The 14,974-nt window shown below is 48.9% G+C and overlaps 1 protein-coding gene across 3 annotated transcripts in view; it reads left to right on the top strand.

Annotated features, from left to right (window-relative positions):
* Positions 1 to 14,974, top strand: part of PAPSS2 (3'-phosphoadenosine 5'-phosphosulfate synthase 2) — a 75,333-nt gene that overhangs the window by 39,723 nt on the left and 20,636 nt on the right. For 2 of the 3 annotated variants that reach the window (XM_058696312.1, XM_058696313.1), the window contains exons 2-7: positions 3,643 to 3,760; positions 6,475 to 6,710; positions 7,425 to 7,563; positions 8,622 to 8,740; positions 8,876 to 8,989; positions 10,918 to 11,042. In XM_058696312.1, the coding sequence (XP_058552295.1) occupies positions 3,643 to 3,760; positions 6,475 to 6,710; positions 7,425 to 7,563; positions 8,622 to 8,740; positions 8,876 to 8,989; positions 10,918 to 11,042 (851 nt within the window). The remainder of the gene's footprint in view (positions 1 to 3,642; positions 3,761 to 6,474; positions 6,711 to 7,424; positions 7,564 to 8,621; positions 8,741 to 8,875; positions 8,990 to 10,917; positions 11,043 to 14,974) is intronic. The other variant, XM_058696314.1, reaches the window with a different exon arrangement.

The following is a 14,974-nucleotide window of genomic DNA, read 5'->3' as shown; positions in this document are numbered from 1 at the left end:
TTCTGAACTGTTTTTGAAAACCAAGCACTTGGTGGGAACACAATTTACAAGATGGTAACAAAGTTTCCACAGATGAAGAAAGTGTAGAGTTTATTCTGGATCTCCACCTGTGGCGAGAAAAAAAACAACAACAACAAACAAACAGCCCAAAGAGAGCAAAAGAACAACTTTGTGGACAAATTCAGCTCTGGTGGGTGTTCATGCATACAGGTGGGTGGCCATCCCTTAAGTCAAGGGTGTTGTGATTAGGATCAGAGCCCTTTTTTAATAAAGGCAACAGTGTGGAACAATAGAATTCCGTCATCTGAGTCTTGACATCTGAGTCTTGTTACATATTTTCTTCTTTGCTTCCTTTTTTTTTTTTTTTTTTTTTTTTTTTTTATGGCTCTTTTTGTGTGTGTGGTAAAATTTACACGTAATGAAATGTCCATCTTAAGTAAATATTCCGGGAGGGCCAGCCGATGCACCTGTGTACTTCAAACCCTTGCCAAGACTTCCGACACTGCTCTCCCCTGGGGAAAGCTGCCGTTCTGACTTGGGGTGTGTGTGTGTGTGTGTCCTGTTTTCCCGTTGATGGATACTTGGCTCTTTGCGGTTTTTGTCCAAATGAAGTTGTACGTGTCTTTTTGTGGATACGTTTTCTCTCGAGTCTGTGCCTGTGAAACGTTTTTTCTGGAGTCATTGCGTACGAACGGAATTGCTGAGTGGTACTGGAGGTTAATGTTTAGTTTTACAAGGCACCTGCTGGGCGTGTTTCCGGGATGGCCGTCCCACCTGACACCCTCCACTATTAACATGAGAGCGATGTCCTTGGTGCCATTCGATGTTAGCAATGGCGTCTCATTTGGGTCGCAGTTGGGATTCTCTCGTGACCCGTGACATCGAGCACTTCAGTACTCTCTGGCCGTTTGTGTGTCTTTGTGAACTGAGTGTTCAGATCTTCAAAGAGGATACACATGTATGTATGAGACCCTCCAGCTCTCCGGGGTGTGGGGCCCCACTTCATCTCTTCCGTCTATATTTCTCCCCAAAATGATGCCATCCTGCTTTGTTTAGTATCCTGTTCCCGGTGCCTAGGATGGCCCCTGGCACAGAATAGGAGCTCATTTAAATAAATATTTGCTGAAAGAATCAATGAATGAACAGATGAACTGACTTTTGGATCTGATATCCAGACACAGTTTCCTTGACTGAATGGCAGTGATTAACCAGGAAACAGAGAGAAAAGGAAATTTTAATGTTCTCCTTGAGCTATAAAGTACTCTTGGCACGAAGGTCTCAGGATACCTTCAGGGGATTTGCTCGCCCGAGGGGAACAGATGCTAGAATATCTCACGAATGAATCTCATTTGACCTCATTTATGAACCGTCTCGTGCTTCTTGGGTTCTGACTGGGTTTGCTTGAAAGATGATCAGAGCCTCTAGCCCCAGAGGGTTTATGTGACTTAAACCAGATTCCACTGTGCCTTCCGGACCTAGCTGTTGCCTCCCTCTGACACTGAAAATGCCTGTCTCCTACCGGACTGCCCCTTTGCTGGGTTCCATGCCTCCCTGGCAGGGCCCCGGCCACTGATGTATGCTGCGTTTCTGAGCCCCCAAGGGCCAGCAGGGGGCTGGCTCTTTCCCCTTGGTCTCCAAGCCATTTCCCTGGTCCTAACCCAGCTGGCTCCAGCCTCTCCTGCTGGGGGTAGACACCCGGTAATCATCAGCAGCGTCCATTGTCGCGGAGAACTTGACCATGTATAGAGTATGTTCACACCCATGATCTCATACAAGGTCCCGAACAGTCCTAGCTGTATTCCTCTTTGGGTTTTTTTTTTTTTTTTCCCCCAAATGAGGTGCCATAAAGAAGTAATTTAATTTGCTCCAGAGTATAAAATTGCCCACATGCGGCCCCGAGTTTTCTCTGGGACTTGCTCGAAGAATGTCAGTAACCACCATATGGGTTCCCCCCTACCCACTGCCCTAGGATCACTTGTTGTTTAGGAAATGTCCACCCCAGACTATACTTACTGGCTCATGTTACCATTTTTATTCATCAGAGTGTAGGATCAGGATCAGATAATCCGTGCCCGTACTGGCTGATTTTATTACGGCCCAAATAAAGACACTCGAGATTTGAATTTGCCTCCAAGGCTCATAACTGGCACATTTCTGCTTCTGCGGGGCTTTTTGAAAGATTAGAAAGTTCACACGCTGACCCTTGGGAAAAGCAGCCTCGGGCGCTGGGACTAGAGTCTGAGTCTGCAGGGAGCGAGCTGGGTGTTGCTGTCTTAGCGCTTTACTCTGTGATCGTGATCGCGCTTCTTCCTGGCTCCATAGAGAGAGGGGCCCAGTGAGCCCCTTCCTAGCACTTTCCCGGGGGCTGGGTTATCTGGGTTGTTTTCCACTGACATCCATAGCATTTGGTGAGAATAGGCACTTACAGAGACAAAGGCTTTCCCCTAACCATTATCTAAAGGTGCACATGAAAAACATTTTTTGACATTTATTAGAGAGAGAGAGAGAGAGAGAATCCCAAGCAGGCTCCGCTGTGTCAGCACTGAGCCCAGTGAGGGGCTGGAACTCACGAACTGTGAGATCACGATCTGAGCCGAAATCAAAGTCGGCCGCTTAACTGACTGAGCCACCCAGGCTCCCCTAAAGGTGCACACTTTTATTTTTATTTTTTATTTATTTATTTATTAAAAAAAATTTTTTTTAACGTTTATTTATTTATTTTTTCAACTTTTTTTTTTTTTTTTAATTTATTTTTGGGACAGGGGCGCCTGGGTGGCGCAGTTGGTTGGGCGTCCGACTTCGGCCAGGTCACGATCTCACGCTCCGTGGGTTCGAGCCCCGCGTCGGGCTCTGGGCTGACGGCTCGGAGCCTGGAGCCTGTTTCCGATTCTGTGTCTCCCTCTCTCTCTGCCCCTCCCCCGTTCATGCTCTGTCTCTCTCTGTCCCAAAAATAAATAAAAAACGTTGGAAAAAAAAAATTAAAAAAAAAAATTTATTTTTGGGACAGAGAGAGACAGAGCATGAACGGGGGAGGGGCAGAGAGAGAGGGAGACACAGAATCAGAAACAGGCTCCAGGCTCCGAGCCGTCAGCCCAGAGCCCGACGCGGGGCTCGAACCCACGGAGCGTGAGATCGTGACCTGAGCTGAAGTCGGACACTTAACCGACTGTGCCACCCAGGCACCCCACGTTTATTTATTTTTGAGACAGAGAGAGACAGAGCATGAATGGGGGAGGGGCAGAGAGAGGGAGACACAGAATCTGAAACAGGCTCCAGGCCCTGAGCTGTCAGCACAGAGCCTGACGCGGGGCTCGAACTCACGGACCGCGAGATCATGACCTGAGCCGAAGTCGGACGCTCAACCGACTGAGCCACCCAGGCGCCCCAAGGTGCACACTTTTAAATGTCACGGAACCAGAACTTTTACAGTGTGTCAGTAATTGTTTTATTCAAATGACGCTTTCAACGGGTCATGGGGTGTATTCTAAAGGCAGCGTCTTTCTCTAAATTAGTAGAATTAATAAGTGTCTAAGTTTCGGTTAGGGATGACCGTTAACGTCATCGGTTATTTAATTTTTTAGTTTTTGTATATGTAGTGTATTATTTTACTAACACGCTACTGGGCTTGGTCTTACTTTGTAGGAGAGCCAGCAGAAGTCCACCAACGTCGTCTATCAGGCCCACCACGTGAGCCGGAACAAGAGAGGCCAGGTGGTTGGGACACGGGGCGGATTCCGAGGATGCACCGTGTGGCTGACGGGTATGTTGCGTTGATAGATACGTATGCATTTTGTTAATTGAACACTGGTGCGTGACACACAATTTTAAGGAACTTCGTGTGATATATTACACATATCACGTGTCTGTTGTAACACGGGAATGCGGCCGGCAACAGTGTGAAAAGCCTGGGCCTTAGCCCTCCCTCTGCCATCAGGGGGAAGAAGGCCTCCATTAAGGCACTGAGCTTCTTCTTGGTTCACGTCCTCTCTGGCAGGAAAGAAAGGGACAGGTTGATGATGATGGCATTGCTTTCAGCTAGCTCTAAAGCATCCTTGTGCCCAAACACATTTACTGGCAGATTCCTTATTTGACAACAAGCATTTGGCTGTCTATGAAGTTTTGGATGTTTAGAGATGTTCTTTATCGTTTTCTGATGTTTTAACATGGTGGGGAATGTTTCGCTTCAAAAAAAAAAGTAAGGTTCTGCATAAGAAGGAAAACCAGTGAACCTTCATTAGGCTGACGATTGCCCCTTGCAAATAGAAATAACTCAGTCTCGTGGAGGTGACCAAACGAATCTCCCTTTTCCTGTGTTTTTTGAAAAACATTTTTTTAACTTTTATTTATTATTGAGAGACAGAGAGACACAGAGCATGAATTGGGGAGAGGCAGAGACACAGAATCCGAAGCAGGCTCCAGGCTCTGAGCCGTCAGCCCAGAGCCCGACGCGGGGCTCGAACTCACGGACCGCGAGATCGTGACCTGAGCCGAAGTCGGCCGCCTAACCGACTGAGCCACCCAGGCAGCCCCCTTTTTCTGTGTTTTTATAGTCTCAGAATGTCAGACACTTCCCTCTTCTTACGTGTTTGCCTTCACGTGTTCAGTTTTTGTCCCGGGACATACACGCAGGGTCCGCGTTATCGAACGTGGAATGGCCTTAAAACCAAAAAGAGAACAGGTAGAAGAGGGAAGAAAAACCCAAAACCCTAAAGCATGCACTTCCCCTGTCTTTTTCTTACTCTTAAAAAAAGACATCTTTCCCCGATTTATTCCATGTTCTTAGGCTGCCAAGATAGGCTACTGACCGGGCAGACCAAGAGAAACCAAGTATTTCGAATCCAGACTTGGTTTGGAGCCCCAGCTCCACTTACATTAACTGTGTGACTTGGGACAAGGCAGCCAACCCGGCCAAACCTTGGTTTCTTATTTGTGAAGTGAGAATCAGCACAGGACCGGCCTCCCGGGGACGGGGGTAGGAATAAAAGAAATAAAGCACGTAGGCACTGGGCCCGGTGCCTGGCCCGTAGTAAAGCTCTTGGGAAGTGTGATTCACGTTACCTCAGTGCATTAAAATAAATATGCCAACAACCCGGTTTAATACAGTCACTGTGATTTAGCTCTTTAGCTTTGAGACCTGAAGCAAAATCGAAGGGAATTTCTATTATTTCTCTCCTTTTCCGATGTGAGAGAACATGCCAGAGATTCGGGAGTCCTGCTTCTCCTACCCCACACCAGACACCCTTCTAAGACGAATTTATCACCTGTGTCCCTATTCGAATGAAACTGAGTCACACACTAATATAATAGTGCCTTCAACAGTGATTTACGAAGATGCTGGTGCCTTCCTCATGGAGCCATTTCTGCTTCTCTGTGAAGGCCAAGGGCCTGATTGGAAAACATAACTAAACCTCGGAAACCGATTGTTTACTTTTGTATCTCCCCTTTCTTTCCCAGTCTTTTTTTTTTTTTTAAGCTTATTTTTTTTTAGTAATCTCTATACCCAACGTGGGGCTTGAACTCACGACCCTGAGATCAAGAGTCACATGTCCCTCTGCCTGAGCCAGCCAGGCGCCCCTCTTTCCAAGTCTTTATTCCTCTCTATCTTTGACCCCTGCTTTTCTCTTACTTCTTTTTGTCCTTTCTCTCCTTCCCCCTGCCATCTTCTTTGTGTTAAGCCCTTGTCCTTCTTTTCTCCCCCCCGTGACTTTTCCTCTCCCACACCCGGCTGGCTGCCCGACCGTGGCTTGGTGCTATGCTGCATTTTCGGATTTAGAGATCTTTAGGACAGCTGGAGTTTTGGACTGCTACATTTCCAGGGCAGTTGAGGTTGTGAGCTCTTAAGTAATTTTGGGCAGTTAGCTTTGTCTTTCTCCTCACGACTTCCCTCATAGAGAAACTATATAGTGTGGCGTCTCCGTCATTGTGCCTCGAAACCGGGGGAAGAGGCACGTGGCAACTCAGTTCTCGCGTGAAGACTCCAGGCACCTGACCGTGCATCGGTCTCCTGGCTCAGGACTGTCTTCCTGTTTCGAGAGTCGTTTTGGAAAACATCTTGAAGCCAGAGGGGTCTGTCGTCCAAAATGGTTATCAGCCTCCACGGGAGAGGTGGGCCTCCCGCTCTTGGTGACTGGCTGTCCCCTCCACCCCAGGTGATTCCTGTCGGGAGGGGCTGCGAGATATTCTGATTCTTTTTTTTTTTTTTTTTTCTCAAGAGAAGCCAGGATCTGGATTTGCACGCACAGTGTTCTGATCTTGCAAATACCCTTCAGGCAAAATAGGACACACCAAGAACCACGTGTAACCCCCCCAGGCCCCCCAACTTAGGAACCCCGCTTGCTGTGAAATGCTGTAATTCTAACACGGAACAGCCGGCTATTTCAACACGGAAGTGCAAATACTTGACTCGTAGCAAACTGTGCTTTTTTCCACGATTTTTGTGGTATTGATTTGAGATCAACTGGTTGAAATGAACAGGTCTCTCCGGTGCTGGAAAAACGACAATAAGTTTTGCTCTGGAAGAGTACCTTGTGTCCCACGGCATCCCGTGCTACTCCCTCGATGGGGACAATGTCCGTCACGGCCTGAACAAAAACCTCGGATTCTCTCCCGGGGACAGAGAGGAAAATATCCGCCGAATCGCCGAGGTGGCCAAGCTGTTCGCTGACGCTGGTCTGGTCTGTATTACCAGCTTCATTTCTCCGTTCACGAAGGTAAGATGATGTGGCCCTTCCCCCCCCCGCCCCCCGCCCCGTCCCATCCCCCCAGCTCCACCCCCCCCCCCCATGCCAGTGCTTCTGAACCTCCGGAGAGAGGAGTCAGGTGGAGGGGAGGGCACCAGCGAATGTTGTCTTTTCAATTTTCCCCACTCTTTCTTCTCTTGCTCCCCCATTTCCTGTTTCATATGGGTTATGTAAAGAGAGTTCCTTCATTTCCAGATGCCGGGCCACCGGCTGACATAAACCCTTCCGCACTCAGCACCGTGAGGGACATCTGGCCGCAGTTGAAAGGAAGAAAAAGTTAAACAAAAAAAGTCAAAGCCTCTCTAATCTCATTTCTCCAAAAAGTCCGAATGCTTATGGTTTGCTGAAGAAAACGGGCAGTTCAGTGGGGGCCTGGGTGGCTCAGTCCGTTAAGCGCCCGACTTCGGTTCAGGTCACGATCTTGCGGTCTGTGGGTCGGGGCCCCGCATCGGGCTCTGCGCTGACAGCTCGGAGCCTGCTTGGGAGCCTCTGTCTCCCTCTCTCTCTCTGCCCCTCCTCCCCTCGTGCTACCTCTGTCTCTCTCAAAATAAATACACAAACTTAAAAAAAAAAACAAACTAAAAAAAACCCCAACAACTATCAAGTCCCAGAGCCCACACCGTTTTGTGAGGGAGCTTTCCGTGGCCAAAGCTCTGCTTACCCTCTCCAATGTGTTTTCTCCAGGACCGTGAGAACGCCCGCAAGATCCACGAATCGGCAGGACTGCCGTTCTTTGAAATATTTGTTGACGCGCCTCTAAACATCTGCGAAAGTAGAGATGTCAAAGGTCTCTATAAGCGGGCCCGAGCTGGCGAGATCAAAGGTAGGGGAGCCAGCGCTGTGGCCCGTGCGTAAGTTACTTCTGCCGCTGAGCCTTGGCAGTCTGTCCCCACAAACCCGTCTGAGGTTTCAAAACCCATTTTCCAAAATCGCATTAGCACACCCAACTTTTTGTCAAACCACAGTATGTTAAAAAATTGTTTTTTTAATGTTATTTTTGAGAGAGAGGGAGAGACAGAGCGTGAGCAGGGGAGGGGCAGAAAGCGAGGGAGACACAGAATCCGAAGCGGGCTCCAGGCCCCGAGCTGTCGGCACAGAGCCCAACGCGGGGCTTGAACCCATGACCCGTGAGATCATGGCCTGAGCCGAAGTCGGACACTTAACCGACTCAGCCACCCAGGCGCCCCCAAAGCACAATATATTCACGATGTCCCCGGGCTAATTAAAAGGTGGGCTTGTAGGGGCGCCTGGGTGGCTCGGTTGGTTAAGCGTCCGACTTCGGCTCAGGTCATGATCTCATGGTCCGTGAGTTCGAGCCCCGCGTCGGGCTCTGTGCTGACAGCTCAGAGCCTGGAGCCTGCTTCCGATTCTGTGTCTCCCTCTCTCTCTGCCCCTCCCCCGTTCATGCTCTGTCTCTCTCTGTCTCAAAAATAAATAAACGTTAAAAAAAAAAAAATTTTTAAAAAAAGGTGGGCTTGTATTTTCCAAGAACTATCACCTCGGTCGTGAGTAGTAAAGTTCACAGAACTGAAATGGGTTTGTGCACATGAGTGTGTGTCTAGAGGGGATGGTTTTAGACTTTTCTCTTCTGCTTGTCTTCCTTTTAGATTCTAATCAGCTCCAGAGGGCTTGGACCTCCCCAAATTTTGTTGATAATTTGGGGCTTTCTATGTGGAAAATACAGCTGTGTGTGTGTGTGTGTGTGTGTATGTGCATGCATACATATTTTATCCCTGGCTAAAGGTCAAGGGTGGCCGATGACCTTTTCTGTTATAATCTAAATCCTCAGCTTAACGCATGATTCTGACCCATGTTATGCCTTGTTGTTTAAAAAGACTGTTCTGTTGGTGCTGATGTGATCTTCACCCTTGTGCCCGGCAGGGTTCACAGGTATTGATTCCGATTACGAGAAACCCGAAACTCCCGAGCTTGTGCTGAAAACCAACTTGTCTCCAGTGAGTGACTGTGTCCAGCAGGTGGTGGAGCTCCTGCAGGAGCAGGTGGGTGGCCCGGCCGTCTTTTCTTCTTTCTCTTTTTTTCTGAAGTTGAACCGAATCACAGAAGATCATTTATTTACCAAGGCATCCTTCTTACCGTTTTCATTTCAAATTGTTACCAATTCCGCTTCATTGCAGAACATCGTACCCCACACTATAATGAAAGGCATCCACGAACTCTTTGTGCCAGAGAACAAACTTGACCAAGTCCGAGCTGAGGCCGAAGCTCTCCCTTCGTTAGCAATTACCAAGGTAAGACAGACAGTGCAGACTGACCGCAGCAGAACCGGGCGTAATGGCGGTCGTTATAGTCCATTTACAATCACTCTTAATAATGAGGACGGAATGGGGGCGCCTGGGTGGCTCAGTTGGTTAAGCATCCGACTTCGGCCCAGGTCATGATCTCATGGTTCGTGAGTTCGAGCCCCGCGTCGGGCTCTGTGCTGACAGCTGGGAGCCTGGAGCCCGCTTCGGATTCTGTGTCTCCCTCTCTCGCTCTGCCCTTCCCTGGTTGATGCTCTGTCTCTGTCTATCTCTCTCTCAGAAAATAAATATTTAAAAAAAATAGGGGCACCCATGTGGCTCAGTTGGTTAAGCATCCAACTTTGACTCAGGTCATGATCTCATGGTTTGTACTTTGACTCAGGTCATGATCTCATGGTTTGTGGGTTCAAGCCCCACATCGGGCTCGGTGCTGACAGCTGGGAGCCTGGAGCCCGCTTCGGATTCTGTGTCTCCCTCGCTTTCTCCCCCTCCCCCACTCATGCTCTGTTTCTCTCTCTTCTCTGTCTCTCTCAAAAATAAACATTAAAAAAATTTTTTTAATAATAAGGAAGGTATGGGTGAGGGAGGTACAATGTCCATAAAGAAAAACACTTCATTTTTTTTTTTTAAAAACCTCTTCTTCAAGAGATTAAAAAAAAAAAAAATTTCCCTTGAAGAGCTGCCCCAGGGCCCTGGTCGATGCCACAGACAGGGAACGTAGCTTCTGGTATGCACAGGGCAGCGTGACATGAGTGTTGTTGTATCTTCAGTTATGCAAAAGTGCAGGCCTCGGGCAGTATTGATTGGTTGGCAACTGCTGAGAAAATAGTTTTTTCAGAATGCCAGTGTTCTTTGGGGCAGTCGAGAAGGAATTTGGAGAAAACCAGTCACCCCGTGATCTAAAGTCACAGGAATCTTTTTCTACTCTGCAAATCCTACTTTTTCCTAACGAGGCAGAGTCCAGCCTCAGTGGAGGGTGTAGACTGCTTCGGTCACATTGAATTTACTGCCCGGCACAGGGAAATACAACCTCGGCAAACTGTACTACACGCGTCTGTCTTCCTATGGGTCAGTACCAGTCGGTCCATAGCAGGTGATCACATCTTCACTGGTACCTTTTTGTTATCCTTGAAAACCCCGGACGGTTTTGAAAGAGGCACAGTAAGTTGGGAACCTGTTTCCGCTCACTTGTTCTCTATGAAGTCGTGAAAAATTTATAAGCAGAACCCCCTGGCCCCACAAAATAAATTCTGAGGCCTCCAGCGCTCCAGAAAAATGTTATTATGTATTGCTGTACGTAATTATAATTGCGGTGTGGAATGATAGTTTCAATAACAACATGGGCCGCAGGGTACAGCAGAGCTTCAAATAACCTAATAATTAATTTTTTGACCCTAGGGTCGGCAGGAAAGGGCATCAGAGCAATGACGCATGATTAGGGTTTTAAAGGATGAGTAAGATTTCTCCATGAGCCCAAGGGGCCAGGGCTTGCAGGGCTCTCAGTATCACGCTGAGAATTTTGGACTTTTAGAGTCAATGATTTGGCAATTTCAGTCGACTAACTAGTACATGTGGTGAAAGCGTGTGGCCATACCAGAATTTTCTGTAGGAAAAAAGGAAAAGAGATTGAACGGTGAATGTTCACACAGCTGCACACCCTCGGGAAATCTGCAGCCTGAGGCGGTCAAAGAGGTCGCCTCCATTTGAAATCTTTTCCCTACACTCCAGTAGGAAAGTTTTAGACTCAAACTTAATCTGACCCCTGGATCATGGTTCAGCATAAAAGTGGGAAGACTGAAAACAGAAAAACTTTTGCCTTTTTCTCCTGACAGCTGAGTAAGAAAGGGCTTGCCCCGGGGCCAGATGGCTGAGAAACGAGCTTCTGGAAATGTTCACCTGTTTCTTGTGTTTTGCAGCTGGATCTGCAGTGGGTCCAAGTTTTGAGCGAAGGCTGGGCCACTCCCCTCAAAGGGTTCATGCGAGAGAAGGAATACCTACAGGCTGTTCACTTTGACACCCTGCTGGATGGTACGGGCTCTCCCTGTTTCTCACTCTTCGTTATTATAGAAAAAAAATCTTTCTCGGAAATCTTCACAGGATCAAGGAACGTTCATTCTTAGTGTTCATTCTCGGGTCGCACATCTTAACCGTGGAGAAACATTTAGATCATGTATGGTGGGTCTAATTCTATCATGCGTAAATTCCATTTTTAGGACTTTTTTCATGATCCTTGAGGGATTAGTGATTATTTGAATCTAAGGGCCTGAAAAAGGAAGGTTTTACTTGCACGCAAAGCCGAGAGAAGGTGAAGTGTTTCACCGCACTTGTGCTGGTGTTTAGAATCGAGTCGGGAGCACCGTTGCCGGCCGCTGGGACCCCCCCCCTGGGGCAGCCAGGGAGAAGCTAGCCCAGGGTCCTGATGTGCAGGGTGCCCCTCAGCCCCCGGACTGCTGGGTCACATGTTATCGCAGCAGCTGCATTCCTCGGTGGGTGAAAGTGTCACTGTTCATGCCCTTCCACGAGATCAACGCAGTGGCTTCCTCCTGACCCTCACAGGGAGCATTAAGTCAGCCTTCTGGGCACAGGCTGAATGACTTTAGAGAACTGACTGGTCCAGGTCGGAAGCACGTGTTATTCAGAAAACTTCCGGCCCCTTCCGTGATCATTTCCTTCCCAGAACTGCCTGTACTTGTCAAATGGAACTTGTCTGTTTCAAGACTCTCCGCCCCCCACCCCCCACCCCCCACCCCCCACCAGGAATGGCTGCTAAGTGGGAGGGGCTGGGAAAGCCCCCCCGGGATCTGTAACACTAAGCAGGGCTCCCAGACCTTTTCGGAAGAAACATCAAATCAGATGTTCTTTCTTGACAAACGATGCTGACGTTCTGAGCGTGTGACTCTGCCTAGGGAATGGGGCAGAAAGGCAGAATCAGAACTCCGAGAAGGCTCTGGTCAAAGTAGACCCTCCCCTCTTATTCCCCTGTCGGGCCTGAGAAAGTGCCATCGCCCGAGACCTTCATTCCTCAGATACGGTAACATTCCCAAATACGATTGCTCTCCTTGTAGCCTGCCTTTACAACAACAATAGTAACGTGCGTCTGTAGGCTTTCCCCGTCTCCAGGGCATACTCTCGGGCCTTATTTAACTTGATCTTCATGAAAGTCCTGGAAGACGGGCAACGATGCTCGCCCCCTTGGCAGATGAGGAAGCGGATCTCGGGCAAAGTGCTTTGCTCGAGTTCATGCCCCTCGTCCAGGACCAGAGACCACAACCTCCCGACTTCTGGCCCAGAGCGATTTCATACCAGGCTGTTCTCCTGGCGTCCTTTCCGATAGAAGTTAGAAGGCCAGGACGTCTGACGTTTACCTCGATGTCTTAATTGCGACACATGCCGAACACAGGCCGTGTCAAGTAAACGTCACGGGGCCCAGCAGCCAAACGCGGACGAGAAGAGGTTGACCACAAGCACCCCGACCACCGTTGTGGCTCGGAGACTGGCAAACCGCAGTGTAAGTGAGGGCTTAATTCCAGACACGGCGCTGTCACCTTTTGACAGGTACTTGTTCCGGAAAGAGAAATACAAGGGCAGTGGGCGCAGGTGCAGAAGTCAGCGTTGGTGGAAATTCGGGGTCCTTCACCCCGGGGTCTAGGACTTCGTCGTGGGGGGCACAGAAACCATCCTAGGATAGGCCCCAATCATTTGTGGTTTAAGAGGGGGCGGAAGGGGCATTTTCCTGGGTTGAGAGTTCCTAGCTTTTGGTAGATTCTTAAAGGAGTCTGTGGTCCAACAAGATGAACAGCGAATGCTGTAATAATCCATCTGGAGAACTTAGGCAAATCTCGCTCCCTCCTTCACACACCATTTCAATGTCAGTTTATGGTGTTCTTCAATTGGTGAAACACCTCGATTTTCTCCTTATTCGGTCCTCACCACCATGAGGTAGATGAAGCCCTTATCGCGGCCCTCCCTGCTCATGCCGTCACGTGTTCCCCCCCCCCCCCCCTCCACAAGCCTACCAGTACGGAGACATGAGTGAGGTCACTTTGCCATCGATACTGGGGTCCCATGAGCTCCCGATTCCTACCTGCTGCCGCAGAAACCCCAGTCCTTCCCCCAAACCCACAAGCAAGCATCTGCGGGAGTTCTCCAGGGTGTGTTTCGTATGCTCCCGAGTCAGGCCACAGCCACGTGGATCCGTGTGGTTGTCGCACCCACAGAGGTACGGGTCCCACCAGCTCACTCCAGCCACTAAAGCCTCTGTGCCCACAGGGCACAGACTCTCTCGAGTGGGAAGGAAAATGTTCCCTTCCTCCGGGCTGCCCTCAGTCAAGGACTCTCCAGTGTACTGCTTGAGTCCCAGGGTGTTAGAGAGTTGGGTGAAACCTCTTGGGATGAGTACACATGCCTTTATGGTCCTCTGGTTGCCAGTCAGCAGGAGTCCGGATCACATGCCATGCTGCTTCTTGACCCTTACCCCTTCCCACCTGTAGGGCCTGTTTCTGGGACTCTTTGCAAGACTCCTTCCACCCCCTGCCCCCCTGTCCCCGTGGGGATTTTCTGCTGGCTCGACCGTCTACCCCGGAGTCAACCACAGTCCCACTGGACACGGGTCTGCAACCCCAATTGTAGTTACGATTCAAAAGTGCCCCCCACCCGAGAAGCCTCCTCGACTCCTATGTAAACTGATTAATAAAAACAGACACCAGGGAAATAGAGGCGGGACATCACAGTGGGAAGAGTGCGAGCTTTGGATCCACACTGCGTTCATAGGCTAGTGATTTGCTAGGAACCTGGGGCAAATTAGTTACCTCTTCGGCCCCAGCTCCCTCATGTGTGGATGCTAATAACCGTCCCTACCACATTGGGATGCTGAAAGTTTAAGGAACGACCGGTCCACGAGTAGATGTTCCATATATGAACAGACCCCCACTGCATACAATGAAAAGACCCTGAAATCTTGAAGAGACTCTGTGGCCATAGTTACATCAGTTTGGAAGCAGCACAGATAAGGTGTTCATCGGTTAGCCAGTAAATATTTACGGAGTGTCCTCCTGTGCCAAGTTTAGGTTTGTTCTAGCTGCTGGAGGTAGAGTGGTAGTGAAGACAGATGTGAGCTTGCGAGGACAGATACACAGCCCAGTTTCCGAACCCTAGAACAGTGGGTTCTTCCCCCCCACCCCGTCCCATATCAGTGGTTGCCAAGCCTGTTCTTCTTTAAGCCAAATAATGTGTTAATTTCAGTGAAATCTGAGGCAGTCTATGCAACAGAATGGGTGGGCTTGGCCTCCCTCCCCATTGGACGGCAGCCCGGAGGGGGTCGGGAGGAAACGGCTTGCAACCCTGTTCTGTGCCACATCCGTGATGGTCTCACGGGAGGGGTTGGCCTCTGACGGCTTTTGGACTGTGTAGACACAGTTAAATTCCAAACAGTGATGGATGTGTATATCAGAAGGTCGAACACAATATCATTCATAGGGACATCGTTTTAATCAGTCCATGAAAGTCTGAGTGACCACCACTGACCATTTGAAATTTCTGCGGCCACAGACACGTAGTCTCCAACTTTGGCCATCAAACAACTGTATATTTCTTGATCACTTATAATCTGCAGGCAGTATTTTCTTTTTATTCAGACCATGTCTCCCAGAAGTATTTTAAAAAATTTTTTTAATGTTTATTTTATTTTTGAGAGAGAGACAGAGTGTGAGCAGGGGAGGGGCAGAGAGAGGGAAACACAGAATCTGAATTAGGCTCCAGGCTCTGTGCTGATAGCACAGAGCCCGACATGGGGCTTGAACTCATGAGCCATGAGATCATGACCTGAGCCGAAGTCGAATGTTCAACTGACTCAGCCATCCAGGTGCCCCTATTTTGTTCATTTTAATTTTCTCGAAGGTTCACATTTCTCCTTAAATTAAAAAGCAAAACAAAACAAACAGAAACCTCAGCCTACTCAGTCCAAAAGCAAAAAAA

This window comes from Neofelis nebulosa, chromosome 13 (assembly GCF_028018385.1).
Source record: "Neofelis nebulosa isolate mNeoNeb1 chromosome 13, mNeoNeb1.pri, whole genome shotgun sequence".
Taxonomy (NCBI): domain Eukaryota; kingdom Metazoa; phylum Chordata; class Mammalia; order Carnivora; family Felidae; genus Neofelis; species Neofelis nebulosa.
Note: the sequence above shows the minus strand (reverse complement) of the source record. Positions and strands in the feature narration are given on the sequence as shown.